Raw genomic sequence first — 17,073 nt, 5'->3', positions numbered from 1 at the left:
GTTTAGACGTCAACGTATGAGTTGATATGGGTGCAGAACAGAAGCATTTGCATCTGATGAAGAGACAGGACTGTGACAGAGGCCCAGGCTAGAATGGAAGCAATTGGGGGGGTATCCTGTGGTAACTGGCAGTGTCAAGAAAGACTTCCAGGACAGATGACATGGGAGGTTGGTTGTAGGGTGACTGATCCTTCCTTCATGTGATTTATAACAAAAGTGTGTAATTGAAGGGGAGAGGAGAGGGAAATTGTAAAAAGCATCTATCAGAAGGAAAAGAACATGGCAAAGAGGCCTTTCAGGTAACCAAGGCAAGGCCGAAGCGCATAGTTTCCCCAAATAGTAAGGTATCTGGGTTAGGTCAGAGGATGCAAAATGGACTAACAGACCTGGGAAAGGAGGTAGGAGTCATGTGATGTTTGGCTATAAGGTTATCAATTTGGCTAGTGGATGGTTGGACAAGCATGGAATAGTTGGAGGCTGGCCCTTCTGAACTAACCTGGTTATTTCAGTAGCCCCATGGAGGTCTTTTACAACCCACATCACTATCCAGAGAACTGAGTCCCAGCCTCAGCAGAGCTTAAGGAGCCTAGACTGAGTCTGTGGAGGCGCTATTCCTCAACCAGCACCAAGCAATACTAATGAGAGACTGGAGTGCACCGAGGCCTTGAGAGACCTGAGAAAACCTATCCAATCTGTCCTGAAGAAGGTGACTGGCTGCCTTCTGGGATGATAAGAGGAGAAAGTGAGCTGCAGAGAACACATTCTCTAGAACAGTTCCAACTTAAGTTGGTAGTTAAAACTTGAGGCACTTAGCCAAGTGAGATTCTTATGCAGACTACGGAACTCCAGTCCCCTGGGTCCCCTGACAAAGCAGAGAAAGTGGCGCTGATTTCGGGCTGTCTGGGGGTGGCTTGTTGAATGAACATTAAAATCAATCATACCATATAATTCTTTCTGAATTGTAGAAACTCTGTTACCTCTGTGGGCAGCAAAAAAAAAAAAAAAAAAATTAATGGTTATGAAAATCAATTTAATCACCAGGACTTTCACATTGAAATATTATAAAATTGATAAGAGGGATTAAGAAAAGATGCTCTTCCAGTTAACTTGGAAATAGAACAGGATAGCACAGGATAGCCCAGGACAGCACAGGATAGAACAGGACAGGACAGGATAGACCAGGACAGGATAAAAGAGGATAGAAGGAAGGGAGGGAGGGAGAGAGGAAAGAAAAAACAATAGATAAGTAAACCTTATACATATTAATAATAGTATATACAACATATTAATAACAATCTGTTTATCAATAGTATGTATTAATCATATTTGCTAATTAACATCACACACACACACACACACACACATACACACACACATACACACACGAAGCCAGGCATGGTCCTGCCTGTGATCCTAGTACTTTAGTAGTTATCTAACTCTACTCAGAATCAGAAACCAGCTCGAGCTACACAATGACATCCTTTCTCAAAAAAAATATTTTGAAATGAATGGTAAGTAAAAGGAGATTAGGAGAGTACTGTGGAAAGTAATTTTTGGTTAATCTGTTTGTACACAAACATACTGAGCTATGATATCTCACACACACACACACACACACACACACATACACACACACACACACACAGTTTTTTTTTTACCATCAATCCTGGCACAAAGTTTGAAAAGCACTAACTCAAAATATCCCACAGGCTGTTTATTATATTTGAACCCTGACTTTAGTTTAAATTTTTGTTTCAGAACAAAAAGATAGTAGCACACATTACATTATAGGCCAGGATGAAGAGAAAGATCAAGCTGTGTCGGACGGTGAGTCAGCAGATCTGGGGACGATTTCGGGGATGCTCACGGTCAGGGCCCACACTCCTGTTGTAGAGCATGAGACGGTGATAAGAAGGCTTCAGTAACAACTCGGTTTTCCCCATGAACACTTTGAGAAAGGGATGAAAGCATCCACAACTGCTTTCATAACAACATTGCTTTTGCGTCAGACCTCAAACTCCAAGACACTTCAGCTCAGTCCTGGCCCCGAATGTATTACCCTCTCTACTTTTCTCCTTTACAAAGCCTAAAATAGCCAACAGGGCAAAAGGGAATTCTCTTCAGAAGGTCCTGAGAGGGGAAGCCTGAGAGACCCAAGTGAACAATCTCTCTGACACTGAGAACTTTGTTCTCAGTGGTGGAATTGTGGAGCAGGTGGGGAAAACTTGAGAATACCTATACAGAAGCAAGTATGTTTTCTAAGTCTACATACACAGAAAAAATGTATAAAATAATTATCTAGTGTGCTTCCATTTTTACCATTCTCTTACCTGCATCCCTTTGTGTAGAAGGAAGCGGGGCATCATTGAGCAGTCGCCCCGTGACTTACATTGTGAGGCCGGCATTCAGGGGAGGTTACAGAGAGTTTTACCACAGTTATCTGTCTGGACAGCTGCTTGCTCTGTTACACATGGCGCCAGGAAATGCTGTAGTCTTAAACTGAGTCTCCATACAGATGTGACCTCACATCTTGCAGCTCCTAATGGAGCAAGGCCACCAGGGAAGCGCCCAGGAGGAAGGAAGGAGACAGGAGACAAAGAGAATGTGGCCAAACAGTCCACATGTGTTAAATATTAATCCTTTGGGTTCTCTACATGCTGCAGAGCATTTTTCAGGTCTGAGTTATCAGCCCATCTCTGAAAAGTTACCAAGTCAAGAAATCACAAATGGTAGACAGTAGACAAAGCATTAATACGTTCTTCTTTTTCTACAAATGGAATTGGTTAGTAGATGATCACAGTTCCATGCAGTACGATTCTCTCCCAACAATTGCCCCCAACCGCACAGTACAAAGATTCAGCCTGGCCTTCTCATTTAGGAACCTCTGCACTTTAACAACCAAAGCTATAATGGGAAGAATCTGTTCTTTCCCCCAGGATGAGTGACAGGAGGAGCTAGGAGATGTGTTCAGCCCTGTGAGTTCCCTTTGCCAAAGCATTTAACTGAGTTCTCCCCAAGAACTCCCTATTTCTTAGGAAAACAAGTTGATAAGGATTTCTTTGTGGCTGCCCAGTCAGGGCGTTCACTCGTACTTCCAGCGTAGTATTTATACATCCAGCAAACACAGCCCAGTGCACTTGGTATTCTGACAATGCACAACATGATGATGGGCTTTGGAATGAGCTGGCTGCAGAGGATTAGAATTGGTGCACTGAGGCAGGGCAAGGCCCAGAGATGAAAATGAGGAGGCTGTAGCTATACACATGCTTCAGAACGAGGAGAAAGGGCAGAGAGAGTCACACACAGGAATAGCCAAGTCAGGAAGGAAGCCAGAATTCACACTACCACGTGGCAATGGTTAATGAGGGTCTGGTGGCTTTCTGTCACCACGGAATCTGTCCCACACATGCCTCCTCTCAGCCACTGAGCCAAACTGGATGCAGGAACCCTTTGGATGGCAGAAACAGAAGTTACTGGTGCATTTTTAGAGAGACTTACACATTTCCATGTTTTCTTCCCTTTACAGACTCTGAGGGAAAATTTGAGGACCACGAATAGCTCCAGCCAGATCAAATATGAAGGAATTGAAATTGTAAGAAGTAAAGACCCCCAAGTGTCTGCGTTTAGGGAGGAGCAACTGAAACAGCAATTAACAGCCCCAAAGTCCCAATGTCAGCACTGTACTGCAGCATCTAATCCCATTTTTGTTGATTATTGCATGTCCCCCCAAACAAGTGGATGCTCGTCGCTGTTTTAAATATCTTAACATAGTGCTGTCAATCATTGTGTCTTTGCCTGGACATCACTTGTTCCCTTCCACCTGACCATCCTGGCACTCACTCTATAGACCAAGCTGGCCTCAAACTCACAGAGATCCACCTGCCTCTGCCTCCCAAGTGCTGGGATAAAAGGCGTGCACCATTATGCCTGGCTTCTACCTGCCGTTCTTAAGATAAGACACAAAGGCCACGTTTGCTCTCATTCTTAACACTGCACCTCATCTGATTGGGCCAGAACTAAAAAGAACAGATTCATCCATTTATTCTCCTCTCCTGTCCTCTCCCTTTCTTCCTTCCCCCTGCCCCCTCCACAAATAGATATCTCCATCCCTCTCCACATACAAACATTTAGCCAACACAAAAAGATGAGTAGTTGGCATCTGGGTCTAGTCAAGAGTGGTGAAGTGAAAAGACTAAAAACTCCATGAGATCTTCTGAGCTAGTCAGGTCACCCACCTTCCCAAAACCCCAGATGCCGGCTGTTTTTCTTCAGAAATATTTGGTATTTCCAAGTTGTTGCAAAGTATCTCTGCAACAAATTACATAGTTTGGTTAGTATTGACTAACTAAGCTTCTGTTACTTGACACATGATACAGTCTGAATAAATGGAATTTTGTAGAAAAAGCAGATTTTCACAGAGTCACACCATATAAGTAAAAATGGCAATCTTTTCTTAAAACGATACTGCTCAACTCAACGTTCTCATACATCTTCAACACTGTCGGACCTTGCACACATGTTGCTTAGGAACTCATGAAAGCCCAGGAGGCTGGTGGAACACTCCAGCCTTCTGTGCTTCTTGAAAAAGTAGCTTTTAAGGTACAAGTTGCTTTCTGGAATTTCAGGATGTTTCAGATGCTTCTGCCTTGCTTCCATACCAACGATAATAAATGCATAAATAAATGGATAAGTTCCAAACACGACTGGCTTGCTTGCTTCCAAAGTCAGCACCTTTTCCGGTGCTCTGTATGAATGGCCTGATTCTGCATCAAGAGCAGAGGCTTGTGATCCATCGTACCATCTCCCCACCTCTCTGCATGGGATGATCAGCTAAAAGAGGGTGACTACAAAGAACACTAATTAGACGAATGTCACACACGTGGGTGTATGTAGCATGAATCTTAAAAATTCGTATTAATAAAATCAAACCTGAGGCCATTTATTGGGGTGAACACTGGAAGATCAGAGAGACAGAACAAGCCACAGCTAACCTCACCTGGCCAACTTCTCAGCTGGTCTTGTTTCCGCAGACTGGAAGCTTCTGTGTCCTCATCCCAATGGCTCTCAGCTAAACTGTGTTCGAAAGCCTGAAGCTTAACCAGCTAAAAGCTTAACCAGCCAAATGCTGCTAGTTTCTGGTCCTCACGCCTTAGGTGTATGCATGTTGTTCCTTAACATGCAAAGCCCATCCCTGGTGAAACTGAATTATACTGAAAAATGAATCTGGGGCCAAGAAAATGTGTCTTCAGCCAAAACAAAGCTTCCTGCATCCCCTTAAATCAACTCTTTTACTAACAGCACACAGCGCAAGGTGGAAACGCTGGAAGAGTGAATATAAACCATAGACACACACCACCTTCCAATGTAGTGGCCCAGACAGTTATTGATTGCCTCCTCCCCCCACCCTGCCCCGCCCCCCCCCCCCCCCCCCATGGATTGTAAGCTCTGGCCAGTCACATAATAGCTGCTTCTCCTACTGGTGAATGCCCAAGGAGCTAGAGAGAAGCAAAGGCAGAAATTTCTCCTCTGAAGGGCACAGTCAGTCACATTCTTAGCATGAGTATAAACTATGTCCTATCTTTGGACCAGTATAGCATGTTCTGGAATAGATTCCTATAAGTGAGTAAACCAACTTAACTTTAATCACTGTATATTACGCCACATTTGCCCCAGTTGTAAGCTATAGATTATACTGGGAGGAAAGTATTAGTATTTGCTACTTATTCAAAGGTAGCGCTTCACATGCCCCTTCAGGGAGATTCAGTTTTTCAACTGATGCTTAGTTCTTATAGTAGCCTAATATATAATAGGCCGACTTGGGAAATCTCACATCTGGTTTTTGCTATTAGAAAGAGCATTAATGCAAGATTATTAAAAAATAATTTTCTCACTGTTGTTAAAGCTGAAACGGTAAGGGCACAAGAGAGGGATATTCAATACATTCAATAGAAAAGCTAGAACACGTCGATGGGAAGAGCATTATGTAGTCATTACTGAGCCCAGTGGTCAAAGTCCTTGACCTTTAGAAGGCGCTGCTAGTTACCCTCCTCAGAGTCTGCCTCCATCCTCTTAGCTAACAAAATTCTGCTTTTGCTAAAATAACCAATCAGCCCAACACCAGGCTATGAATATTGATGTGTATAATCTAGTCCTGCTTGACAGTGATTGGTCTAGGGGTAGTCATATGACCCAGTTTCAAACGATGCTATATAAGGACAAGTCTTCTGGAAGTCTGGGGGTAAGGTCTGTACTTCCCTCTCTCCTAAAAGGCTATCCTATCAAGACGCAGTGCCTACATTACTGGCAACAATTTGTGGACATGAGGAGAGACGTCACTAGACTAATAAGGTGATAATAATAAGCAAAGCAAAATGTAGGGGAAATCCTGGCCACGGTGCGTGCCAAGAGCTCAACCCAAGACCAGTTCTAAACTTTGATGATATAATAGACTCTGTGGCTTAAACTCCCGTAGGTTGGGGATTTCTGTTACTAATAGATAACTTCTGTATAAAGCTGTATACACATCTATATAACTTGGTAGAGAAATAGCTTTCAAGTGTGTGATTTAGAGGAATTTTTAAAATGTATTTAAATAATTTAAACAAATCACTTTTCCCACTCAACTAGGCTTAAAGCCTGAATTGTCTCAGTTCTTAATAATTTCCCCAATCCCAGACAGCAAATATCAACAAGATACATCAATACTATACCAGTAGTTTTTTTGTTGTTGTTTTGTTTTACATTAGCACCGATTGAACCCACCCATTAAAACGGATTTCCAGCTAGGCATGGTGGCACACACCTGTAATCCCAGTGCTCAGGAGGTGGAGGCAAGAAAATCAGGAATTCAGGGCCAAAGCTCAGCTGCACAGCAAGTTCAAGGCCAGCCTGGCTACCTGAGACCTTGTCTCAATCAAACAGGAAACAGACCAACAAAGACTACTGAGTTTATGATAACCAATGGTTTCAGGTGGAGCCCGAGAATCTGCATTTTCACATATTTCCAGGTGCTGCTATTGCTTTGAGGACCACACTTCGATAACCACTGTCCTAGGCTGGCTGGGCAGTCAACTAAACAAGCCATTTCTTGAACTCATTTCATGCACACCCGTACCCCAGACTCTCTTGTCTGGATTTCATATTCTGACTACAAGATTCTTATCTAATCTGGTAAATCATTTCAGGATTTCTTAATGCCATCACCATCCAACCAGTCTTCACTGCCCAATGGTGCCTCAGCTTCTTCCTGCTCCTTGCATAGCATCTTCCTTTTCCGGGGTCCCACAAATCTGTGTTATTGGGGTCTCTTTAGGTTTAACAGTCTTCTGGCTTAGTAACACATTTTTTGTTTAATGGAGATGAGACTCGTGAGCCTCCACAAGACCAAGTGAAGAAAGGTCAGATATAACCACCAACTTGCTCATTTTCTGGCCTTACAGTGAACATCTTTAACTCGGAGATGGTCCTGGCCCGAAGCTGCACGCTTTCTGGGGCTACAGAGGACACAGAAAGGTTACCCAAGCTTGCAAGCTGAGCTGTTGGCAGCAAACTTGGAAGCTCCCAATGTGAGCATCTGCTCTGCCCCTTCTCATTAACTTTTTTTCTGGGCAGAAATGAGGAGCCCAGAGAGATATCTAATCACAAGTCTCTCGTACAGAGATGCATGGTCTTTACCAAAGGTGCCACAAGCCAGGGTTTTGAGGAATGCACTCAGACTCCTCTCTTCCTGTACGTATGCTGCCTATGTCTGGAAAAGAGGCCGTAAATTCTAACATATCCTGCTCAAGAACAATGTACATTAGTCACTCTCAAACAATGCTACCAAATCAACTTTCATACACACTCAAGAGTTTGCAAAATCTTAACAATGAGTTCTCAGTATTTGCTGTGCAGCCTAGATACTCTCTGTTGCTGTGATAAGACACTATGACCAAAGCCACTTACAGAAGAAAGCATTTCTTTGGCACTTGACAGTTCAGAGTGCGAGTCTATGTTGATAATAATGGAGAGCGTGGCAATAGGCAAGCAGGCAGGCATAGCACTAGAACAGTATCTGAGGCATACATCTTGATTCCACAAGCATGAGGCAGAGAGACAGAGCTAACGAGGAATAGTGTGAGCTATTCCAAGTACACACCAGTGACACATCTCCTCCAACAAGGCCACTCCTCCTAATCCTTCCTAAACAGTTCCGCCAACTGGGGATCAAGTATTCAAACATATGAGACTATAGGGGCCATTCTCATTCAAACCACCACACTGTGGATTTGACGTGGTTTGTCCCTCAGAGGTTCCTTTGTTTCCTGTGTGGCATGTTAATAGCTGGTGAGAGTTTCAACCGGTAGATTCCAGGTGTGAAGTCCATTGAAATCACTGCCCTCAGGAAAGATTAAGGTAGTTATGTAGGGCTCAGAATGAATTATAAAAAGAACAAGATTTGTATCTAATGCGGCTTCCTGTCTTACCAGGTAAGCCCTCCCTCCCGCACATTCCTCCCTTCATAGTGCCATCTGCCATGATATGGTACAGCCATGAAGACCCTCACCGGACCTGTCACTGTGCTATTTAGACCTTTAGCCTCAAAACTTCACCACAGTTTGGGTGGCTGTAACTCATGTGCCTGCACACACACACACACACACACACACACACACACACACACACACACACACACAAGAGTGTAGGACCCAGGAATAAAAGCACACAGTCACAGCTACCTGATTTTGGGCAAAAATGAAAAGCATACACTGGAGAAAAGGCAGCGTCTTCAAGAAATGCTGTCAGGAAAACTGATATCCATGTGTAGAATAGCGAAACTACATCCTATGTCTTACACCCTGTACAAAAGGTCATTCAAAATGAGCCAAAGACCTTAATGTGAGACATGAACCCTGAAATTGCTAGAGGAAAACATGGAAACACTACCAGATACAAGCATGGGCAAGGACTTTCTGACCGTTCAAGGTGAAATCTAGACTTGACAAATGGTGGTGCATGGAATTCCAAATGTTCTAAACAACAAAGGAACAATCATTTAGTAAAGAAATAACCCCCAGGACAGGGGGAAGTCTCCACCATCTGAGAGAAGGTTAATATCTAGAATATATGAAGAACTCAAAAAACTAAATATCAATAAAGCTAAGCAGCCATGTCAATGAATGGACTAATAAAAAAAAACAGTTCTTTTTTTTTTTTTGGTTTTTTTTTTTTGGATTTTTGAGACAGGGTTTCTCTGGGTAGTTTTGCGCCTTTCCTGGAACTCACTTTGTAGACCAGGCTGGCCTCGAACTCACAGAGATCTATCTGCCTGCCTCTGCCTCCCGAGTGCTGGGATTAAAGGCGTGGGCCACCACCGCCCGGCGAAAAGAACAGTTCTTAAATTATGAAGTATAAATGGCCCACAAATATTTAAAAAATGTTCAACATCATTAGCCATTAGAGAAATGGAAAGAAAAACTGCATTGAGGAGTTTTCTTGGTCAGAATGGCAACCATTAAAAACAACAGAGGCTTGTGAGGATGCAGAGAAAGAGGAACCTTACAGACTGCTGCTAGAAATGTAAATTATTCCGTCCACTATGGATATCAGTGTGGAAGTCCCTGAGGGGAAAAAAACTAAATGTAGAGCTACTGTATGACTCTGCAATCTGACTCCTGGGTGTTTGCCCAAAGGACTCTGAATCAACATACCCGAGAGATCCTTGCATATCCATGTTGACCTCAGCACTATTCACAATAACCAAAATAAGGAATTGGTCCAGGGGTCTGTGAATGGATAAAGACTATTTGGTTTGTATATGTAATGGAGTTTATTCAACCCCAAAGAAAAAAGAAAATCACGACATTTGCAGGAAAGTAGATGGAAAAAAAAAAGTAGATGGAAACCTTTATGTGGAGCAATAAGCTGGGATTAGGAAGACACATGTCCCATGCTTTCCCTCGTGTGTAGAACCTAGATTTCAGTATATGTGTGTAGGTTATGAAGGTAGAAAAGGGACCATGAGACAGGAGGAAGATGTCCTGAAGAGGGGGAGGGAAGAGAAGCTGCTAATGCATTGACAAAGCAGAGCAGAGAACTACTTGACAGGAGGTAGAGGACTAACAGGTGGGGTCAACGTGAGCGGGAGGGGGCAACGGAGGAAGGACGTGAAAGAATGATAAACCAGTGATAGGTATATGCATAAAAATGTGTTAATGAAGCTCACCACTTTGTATTCTAACTTAAAACTAAAACACTAATAATCAGTATAAAATAATTTTAAATGATGACATGAATGATTTGGATGCAACACTGCATTCAGTCTTGGTGATGAAAACCCACACCTCCACAGCTCATAATACCCCAGCAGGGCTGCAACAGACCCATGACGCTCACAGTTAGCTGGACATCACACTTTCTTTCTTTCTCATTGGTCTTCCTCTGAGGTCTTGTACCTGTTGAGATGTCCATTAACCAAAAATAAGAGAGAAAAAGCCTCTGTGGGAACATAGAGGAAAAAAAATTTAAACTTGATAAAAATATAAATTAGGACAGCCATTATGAAAACCAATATGGAGCTTGCTCTAGAAAAGTAAAAATAGGGGTTGGGGGTATGCCTCAGTGGTACAAGCACTTGCCATTCAAACATGGGGACTGTCAGAGTTTGGATCACAAGAAACTCTCATAAATGCTGGGTGGGCATGGTGACCAGAGATTTCTAGAGCAAGCTGGCTAGCAAAACTACCCATATTGGTGAGTTCTGGGTTTGATTGAGAGATCCCACCTGAATGAATAAGGCGAACGAGTGGTGGAGGATGATTCTCAGCATCAGCCTGGGGCCTCCACGTGCACATACATACATGTGCATACCTACCTACACACACACACACACACACACACACACACACACACACACACACACACACGCATGCACACACGTACGTGCAGATGCACATAAAAATGAAAAAATAAAATAAATTTAAAATGAACCGACTATATGAGCCAGCACTGTCACCAATGAGTACATATCCAAAGGAAAGGAAATGAACACATGGAAGAGATCTCTGTGTTTCCATGTTCCATGATCCATAGCAGTCACGTGCCAATGACTAACAACTCAATACCGTTGGGCATTTTCAACAGGGAAATCCTGCCGTTTCAACAATGTCTGTGAACCTACAGAACACTGTTATATAACACAGAGCCAGGCACATAGAGTCAAATATTGTGTGATCTCATTTATATGTTGATTTCTGTTGAACTCAAGCAGACAGTAGGGTGAAAGTCTCTAGGGTGGTGAGGACGTTAATTCAAGGACATGCAATTTCAGCTAAACAGAAAAAGCTCAGTCTAAGGAACCTATTGCACAATAGGTTATAACCGTATGGAGATTATAATAATGTATTTTAAAACATCACTAAGAGGGTAGAATTTTTGTTACTACAAAAAAAATAGTATGTGAGGAAACATATTAGCTCAATTTATCTGTTCCTCAATGTACATATATCTTAAAACATTGTGTTGTACATCAATTTATAGACTTGTGTCATTTAAATTTAACTAATTTATAAAAATAATATACCTGTATAAAAATAATATATACAGATAAAATAAGATAAAAATAATATCTGCTGACATACCAGACTTCTCTTTTTGGACTTGCTAATATATTATGATGTCAATTCCAAAATGTCAGTCATCCTTTCTTGTATCCATAGAATTAAAGCTCTCCAGTACAGTAGTCTTTTAACATGGTTTATAGTTTCTTTAGGATTTTCTCTTAAAGGCTTGTAAATAATATTGGCCCATAAACTTTTTGTGAGTGTGTGTATGAATGAATGGAGAAAGAGGGAGAGAGAGGGGAAATTATAAATCCTTTATTTCATTATGCAATTTTTTGCTAACTTCATAAAATGAATTTGATAAGCCAGTATGTCTTCTATTTATATTCATGTATAATAAGTGTAAGAATCTTTTGTTTTGAAAACAGCAAAGACTTGAAGCCAGCAAAGACTTGAAACACACAGCTACGTGGGCTCAGAACATTATATTTTTGGCTCATTTGATGTGCTGTCCTTGGTAATGCTTTCTCTTTTTTCTGGTATTGGTGTTATCAACTTAACTTCTTTCTGAAAGTGAAAGACCCCCGTAGGTAGTCTTCCCTCTGGAGAGACCCTCGCCCAGAGATCACACCGAGACCACAAGTCAGATGCAAACAGCAAGTGGCTTTATTCCGGAACACGGGTACCCAGGGCGACACAGTCCCTCCAGAGGCTGAAGAGACTGGATCGCCCACGGGCTGGAGTGGAGGGTTTTTATAGGGTTGGGCAGCGGAAGGGCGGGTACAGAAGCAAGAAGCATGTTTTACAGGGTTCTGATTGGACGATTCGTATGAGGCCAGGTTCAAACTCAGGACAGCTCGTGGTTTTCCCCCCCCAGCTCGACACGCCTGCTGACTTGGCTCTTATCCAGGGTACAAGTTGTTTTTCTGACCTTTAGTACCCTGTTCTGGGGCCAGGTGGCCGACCGCAGACACCCCGCTCGTTCCTGCGCCCATGTCCTCCAACTGAACCCTCCCCGTACTCCTCAGGCCCTGCTCAAAATGGCGTCAGGCCAAGCAAGCATGCTGGGGCCCCTCAGCACCACCCCAGAAGAGTCCCGGGGTCCCGGCCTGCACCTCCCTGCAGGGCTCCCCAGTCCTCAGGCCGCGCCACCCCCACAGGGTCCCCGAGTCCCCAAGCTGCGCCACCCCGGGGGTACCCGGGTCCCAGTTTGCACCGCCCGGGTCGCGGCCCGCACCACCCTCGCCGGCGGCGGCACCGGGCGCTGGCGCCGGGCAGCGGCGCCAATCGGGCTCGAGGACACGGCGGGCCCGGGCTGGGAGCCTGCGGTCTCCGCCCGCCGCGCTACGACGCGGGGCCCGGGCGCGCGGGCCGCTGCGGGGCGCGCATGGCGGGCGCGGGGACGGAGATGCGGCCCGGCCTGCGCTGCCCGCGGCTCCGCTCCTGGCGGCCTTTCAAAAGGACTCAACAGATACAAACATATTTGTAAAGTAATCCTGATTTCTATATAGGACTGCCTATGTAGGTTTAATTATAGCATATCAAGCCTCCCTTCTCTCTCTCTCTCTCTCTCTCTCTCTCTCTCTCTCTCTCTCTCTCTCTCTCACACACACACACACACACACACACACACACACACACACACACACACACACACACACACACACACACTTTCCAGCTACATTCTTCACATTTATGTATTAAACAGAGAGTGAGCAATGTCCTGTTTGCCTCCAATAGTACCTATTTGCCATGAGAAACCAGCACCTTGTTAGTTTCTGGCTGACTTGGAATCCCTGTGGCCAACCCAGGGCAGGTCGTAATAGAAGCCTGATCCCTTCCTACCTGCTTGCTGAAGCTGTTTCAGACGCAGATACCCAATTACCATTCAGCATTTTCAGAAACAGCCACATTAGCAAAGAGACCTTGCCAGGAGCTTACAATGTAAAATGGCAACTAGATTTGACTCATAACCTAAAACACTTACTAAAAGAGAAGGGGACAGAAGGGAGGAGTGAAAAGGGACTGGGGAGAAAGAGGAGGCCTTGGTGTGACTTTGGGCTTGTGCCAGGGTTTGCAATCGTAGCTACAGAGTTCCACTAATCAGAAGTAAATGAATCCAGAAGTCTGGCCAAGTTTAAGACTACCACCGATGGTCAATTTGCCAAAATTACTTTCAGTATACCTTAATCATTCTTAGTGTTTAAAATGATCTAATTTAGGTTCATTTGATTTAGGACCTTAGACAGCTCTTTCTATTGGTACAGATTATTGATCTGGTATCTATTTGTCCAAATCTAAGCATGGCAGCATTTAGAAAAATATTCAGACATTTTTCCATTGCTGGTACCGGGAACCGTGTTAGCTTGAGGCAGATGTAATGTACAAAACTAAATAAGGTTTCAACTCCAAGTCTGCTGCTCTTAGCCAGGTGGAGATTTAATCCCAAATAGATTTGCTTTCTTCCTGAATTTTTGTCTTACCTGTTCACAGGAAATCAATATGGCTTATATGGACACAGACAAATGATGACTTTTTTCCCCATCCTCACTTGATCCCATTCTTGCCCCATCATTTATTTATCAATTTCCATTTTTTAATAGATCTCAAGTTTCAACTTTGGGTAGACTATTAGTGAGGTACTAATGTTTTTCAAAAAGAGAAGAGTAAACTGTTTATCCTTGGCTTCATATTCAAGTTGATCATGACTAAGGGACATTCTAGAAAGACTGTATGCCCTCCTGTCATAATCGAGCAAGAACTCTCAGGTATCTGGGCTCTCCAGCTCCTGCACTACTGCACATCAATTAACATGTCTGTGCTTTGGGTTTGGGTGTATTGTTAGTTTAATTTTAAAATTATGTTTTACTAATTCCTCTCTGTGTCTCTCTGTCTCTGTCTCTGTCCCCCCCTCGTGTGTGTGTGTGTGTGTGTGTGTGTGTGTGTGTGTGTGTGTGTGTGTCTTTCTGTCTGTTTCTGTGTGTGGTGAGGTGTATTATGTGTGTAAGCATGTATGTGTATGGACGACAGAGGACATTTTGTAGGAATTGGTTCTCTCCTCCCACCATGTGGGTTCTAGGATTAAACTCAGATCCTCAGGCTTGGTACAAATTACCTTTACCCACAGAGCCATCTGGTCAGTCTCAGATGTTTTTGGAAAAAGTGACAATTGATTCCCTAGCTGTTCCACATCCTGAACATTCCTCACTGTAAACTTTTAATACATTTTGTTTGTGTGATAATACTTTCTTAAAGATCCTAACAAGATTTAAACAGCTAAGTTTTAAGTCTGTACTTCTTTAGAAATAAGACATATATTTATAACTTAGGAGGAAATTCATTCAAAAATTAATTCATCAAAAATATTACCACTGGTATTATATTTAGTGCCTTTAAAATATATAAGCATACCTCTGCATTTACCAAAGAATTAATAAAATGAGTTTGACTCCATTCCCGCGTCACTCTTTTTTGGGTTGGTTTGCAAGGTGCCATCACCTGGGGTTTGGGGTTCGTGTTATTGTTTTCCAAGCTCTATGCTCCCAACAGCACTGGAAGATGTCTCACTTCCCTCCCTGTAACCTGGCACTAATACGAAAACGACCCTTTGAAACAGAGACGAACGAGTGGCCTTGAATTATTCAGGATCGTTATTACTAATGAATGTCCTTCTTGGAGCTCTTAAAAACAGTGCAACTTCAACTGCCACTGTTCTGCCTGCAGCTGCTGGGCAGTCAGAAGGAGAAATCGACCCTACGTGAGAATGCCACACCTGGGAATCCGCTATGCCTCAGCCTTCCCTACTTCCGCAATGCTGGGGTCATAGCCACAGAGGAGGACACTGAGTAAGGTAAGGGACGTTCACGGTTGCATCTCCAGCTGTTCAGACTGGATGGGTAACCACCTTCCCACACCACCTGGGCCTTCAGGGGCCATATGAGGGTGCCCTGCTATAATGAGGAGAGTGCTTACCATAACTCTCGCTGCATCTTTCCAAACAGATACTACTTGAAATAGTCAGCAACATCCTAAGTCTTGTTGAGTCTCAGGTTGCCACTACTGCCATTATTTGGTTTAGTTTCATTTTTTTAAAAAACTCGAGACAGAATGTCATGTAGACTAGGCTGGCTGTGTAGCCAAAGATGACCATGAACTTCTCATCTCCCTGAATCCACCTCCATTATGGCCATGTATCACTAGACTCACTTTCTATGGACTGGAATCCAACCTCGGGCTTCCTGTGTGCTAAACAAGTACTCTACCAGCTGAGTCACGTCCCAGCTCACTATCTGGGATGAAATGAAAAAAAATGGAATCAGTCTCTGATGTATTTTTTATTTAAAATTGTATTTGTCTGCCAAAGGATTTTTTTTACTTTAACTCATTCATTTACTGGAGGAGTGGAAAATGTTATTTAAACTTAATGACCATCTAACCTTTTAGAAGTCTTCAACTGCTCATGTTAATAAATATCTTTCATTATAACTGTGTAAATCTTTTTTTATAGCATAACATTCTTTTTAAAATTATTTTTAGATTTGTTCATTTTATGTTATGTGTATGAGTGTTTCACCTACAAGTATGTATGTGTACCATTTGCATGCCTGGTGCCCACAGAGGTCAGAGGAGGGTGTTGGATCTCCTGGAACTGGAGTTCCAGATGTCTGTGAACCACCATGTGGGTGCTTGGAACCAAACCCAGGTCCTCTGCAAAAGCAACATGTGCTCTGAACTGCCAAGCCATCTCTCTAGCCCAAGCATAACATCCTTTTTGTTGAAAGAGTATAGTTTAAATAATAACTATATTATATTAAATAATAACATGGTACTATTAACCAGGGAGCTAATTCATTGACTTTTCTAATTCATTGACTTTTCTAACTGAAAGATGGGCTGAATTTTACATAGACACATATGTGTGCATATGTATGGTACATGGATAGTATTTGTTAAAAATTGTATGTGTAGGCCAGGTGGTGGTGGTGCATGCTTTAATCCCAGCACTTGGGAGGCAGAGGCAGGCAGATCTCTGTGAGTTCAAGGCCAACCTGGGCTATAGAGTGAGTTCCAGGAAAGGTGCAAAGCTACACAGAGAAACCCTGTCTTGAAAAACCAAAAAAATATACATATGTATAGAATTATTTGGTATAGTTTTATTAGAAATTTAAACAATTGAGGGCTTCATATTTGGCCCTTTCCATTCAAGTAAACTTAATATTTTTCCAATGATAATTCAATCCACTTTTAAAATGAAATTGTCTCCAATTTTTAAGTATTAACTTAATCAAACTATCCCCAGTTTTCTGAGAAAGCAATCTCTACCCCAGGGCTCCTTGTTTTTACCCCCTCTTCCCCCAAGGGATGTGATGGTCTCCCTGAACAGCTGTGTTCGCTGCTCCACAGGTGAATGTTCTGTTGGCTGCCCCTCATCCATCATCCTTCCGCTGTGAAACCTTCCGCAGGAAACGTTGGTTCATTTCTAGTCACAAGGACTGTCTTGCCATCTGTCCCACAATCCCAGGAAATCAATGAG

The 17,073-nt window shown here is 43.0% G+C and overlaps 1 protein-coding gene across 12 annotated transcripts in view; it reads left to right on the top strand.

The window, feature by feature from the left end:
- Positions 1–4,703, top strand: part of Mdh1b (malate dehydrogenase 1B) — a 33,189-nt gene extending 28,486 nt beyond the window's left edge. For 11 of the 12 annotated variants that reach the window (XM_052749664.1, XM_052749662.1, XM_052749657.1 and 8 more), the window contains 2 exons: positions 1,759–1,827; positions 3,527–4,703. In XM_052749664.1, the coding sequence (XP_052605624.1) occupies positions 1,759–1,827; positions 3,527–3,558 (101 nt within the window). In that variant the 3' untranslated portion in view covers positions 3,559–4,703. The remainder of the gene's footprint in view (positions 1–1,758; positions 1,828–3,526) is intronic. The other variant, XM_052749658.1, reaches the window with a different exon arrangement.
- Positions 4,704–17,073: the final 12,370 nt, after the last annotated feature.

Source organism: Peromyscus californicus, unplaced genomic scaffold, assembly GCF_007827085.1.
Source record: "Peromyscus californicus insignis strain IS unplaced genomic scaffold, ASM782708v3 Scaffold_21__1_contigs__length_65335640, whole genome shotgun sequence".
Classification (NCBI taxonomy): Eukaryota; Metazoa; Chordata; class Mammalia; order Rodentia; family Cricetidae; genus Peromyscus; species Peromyscus californicus.
The sequence above is the reverse complement of the archived record's forward strand: the minus strand, read 5'-3'. Positions and strand labels throughout refer to the sequence as shown.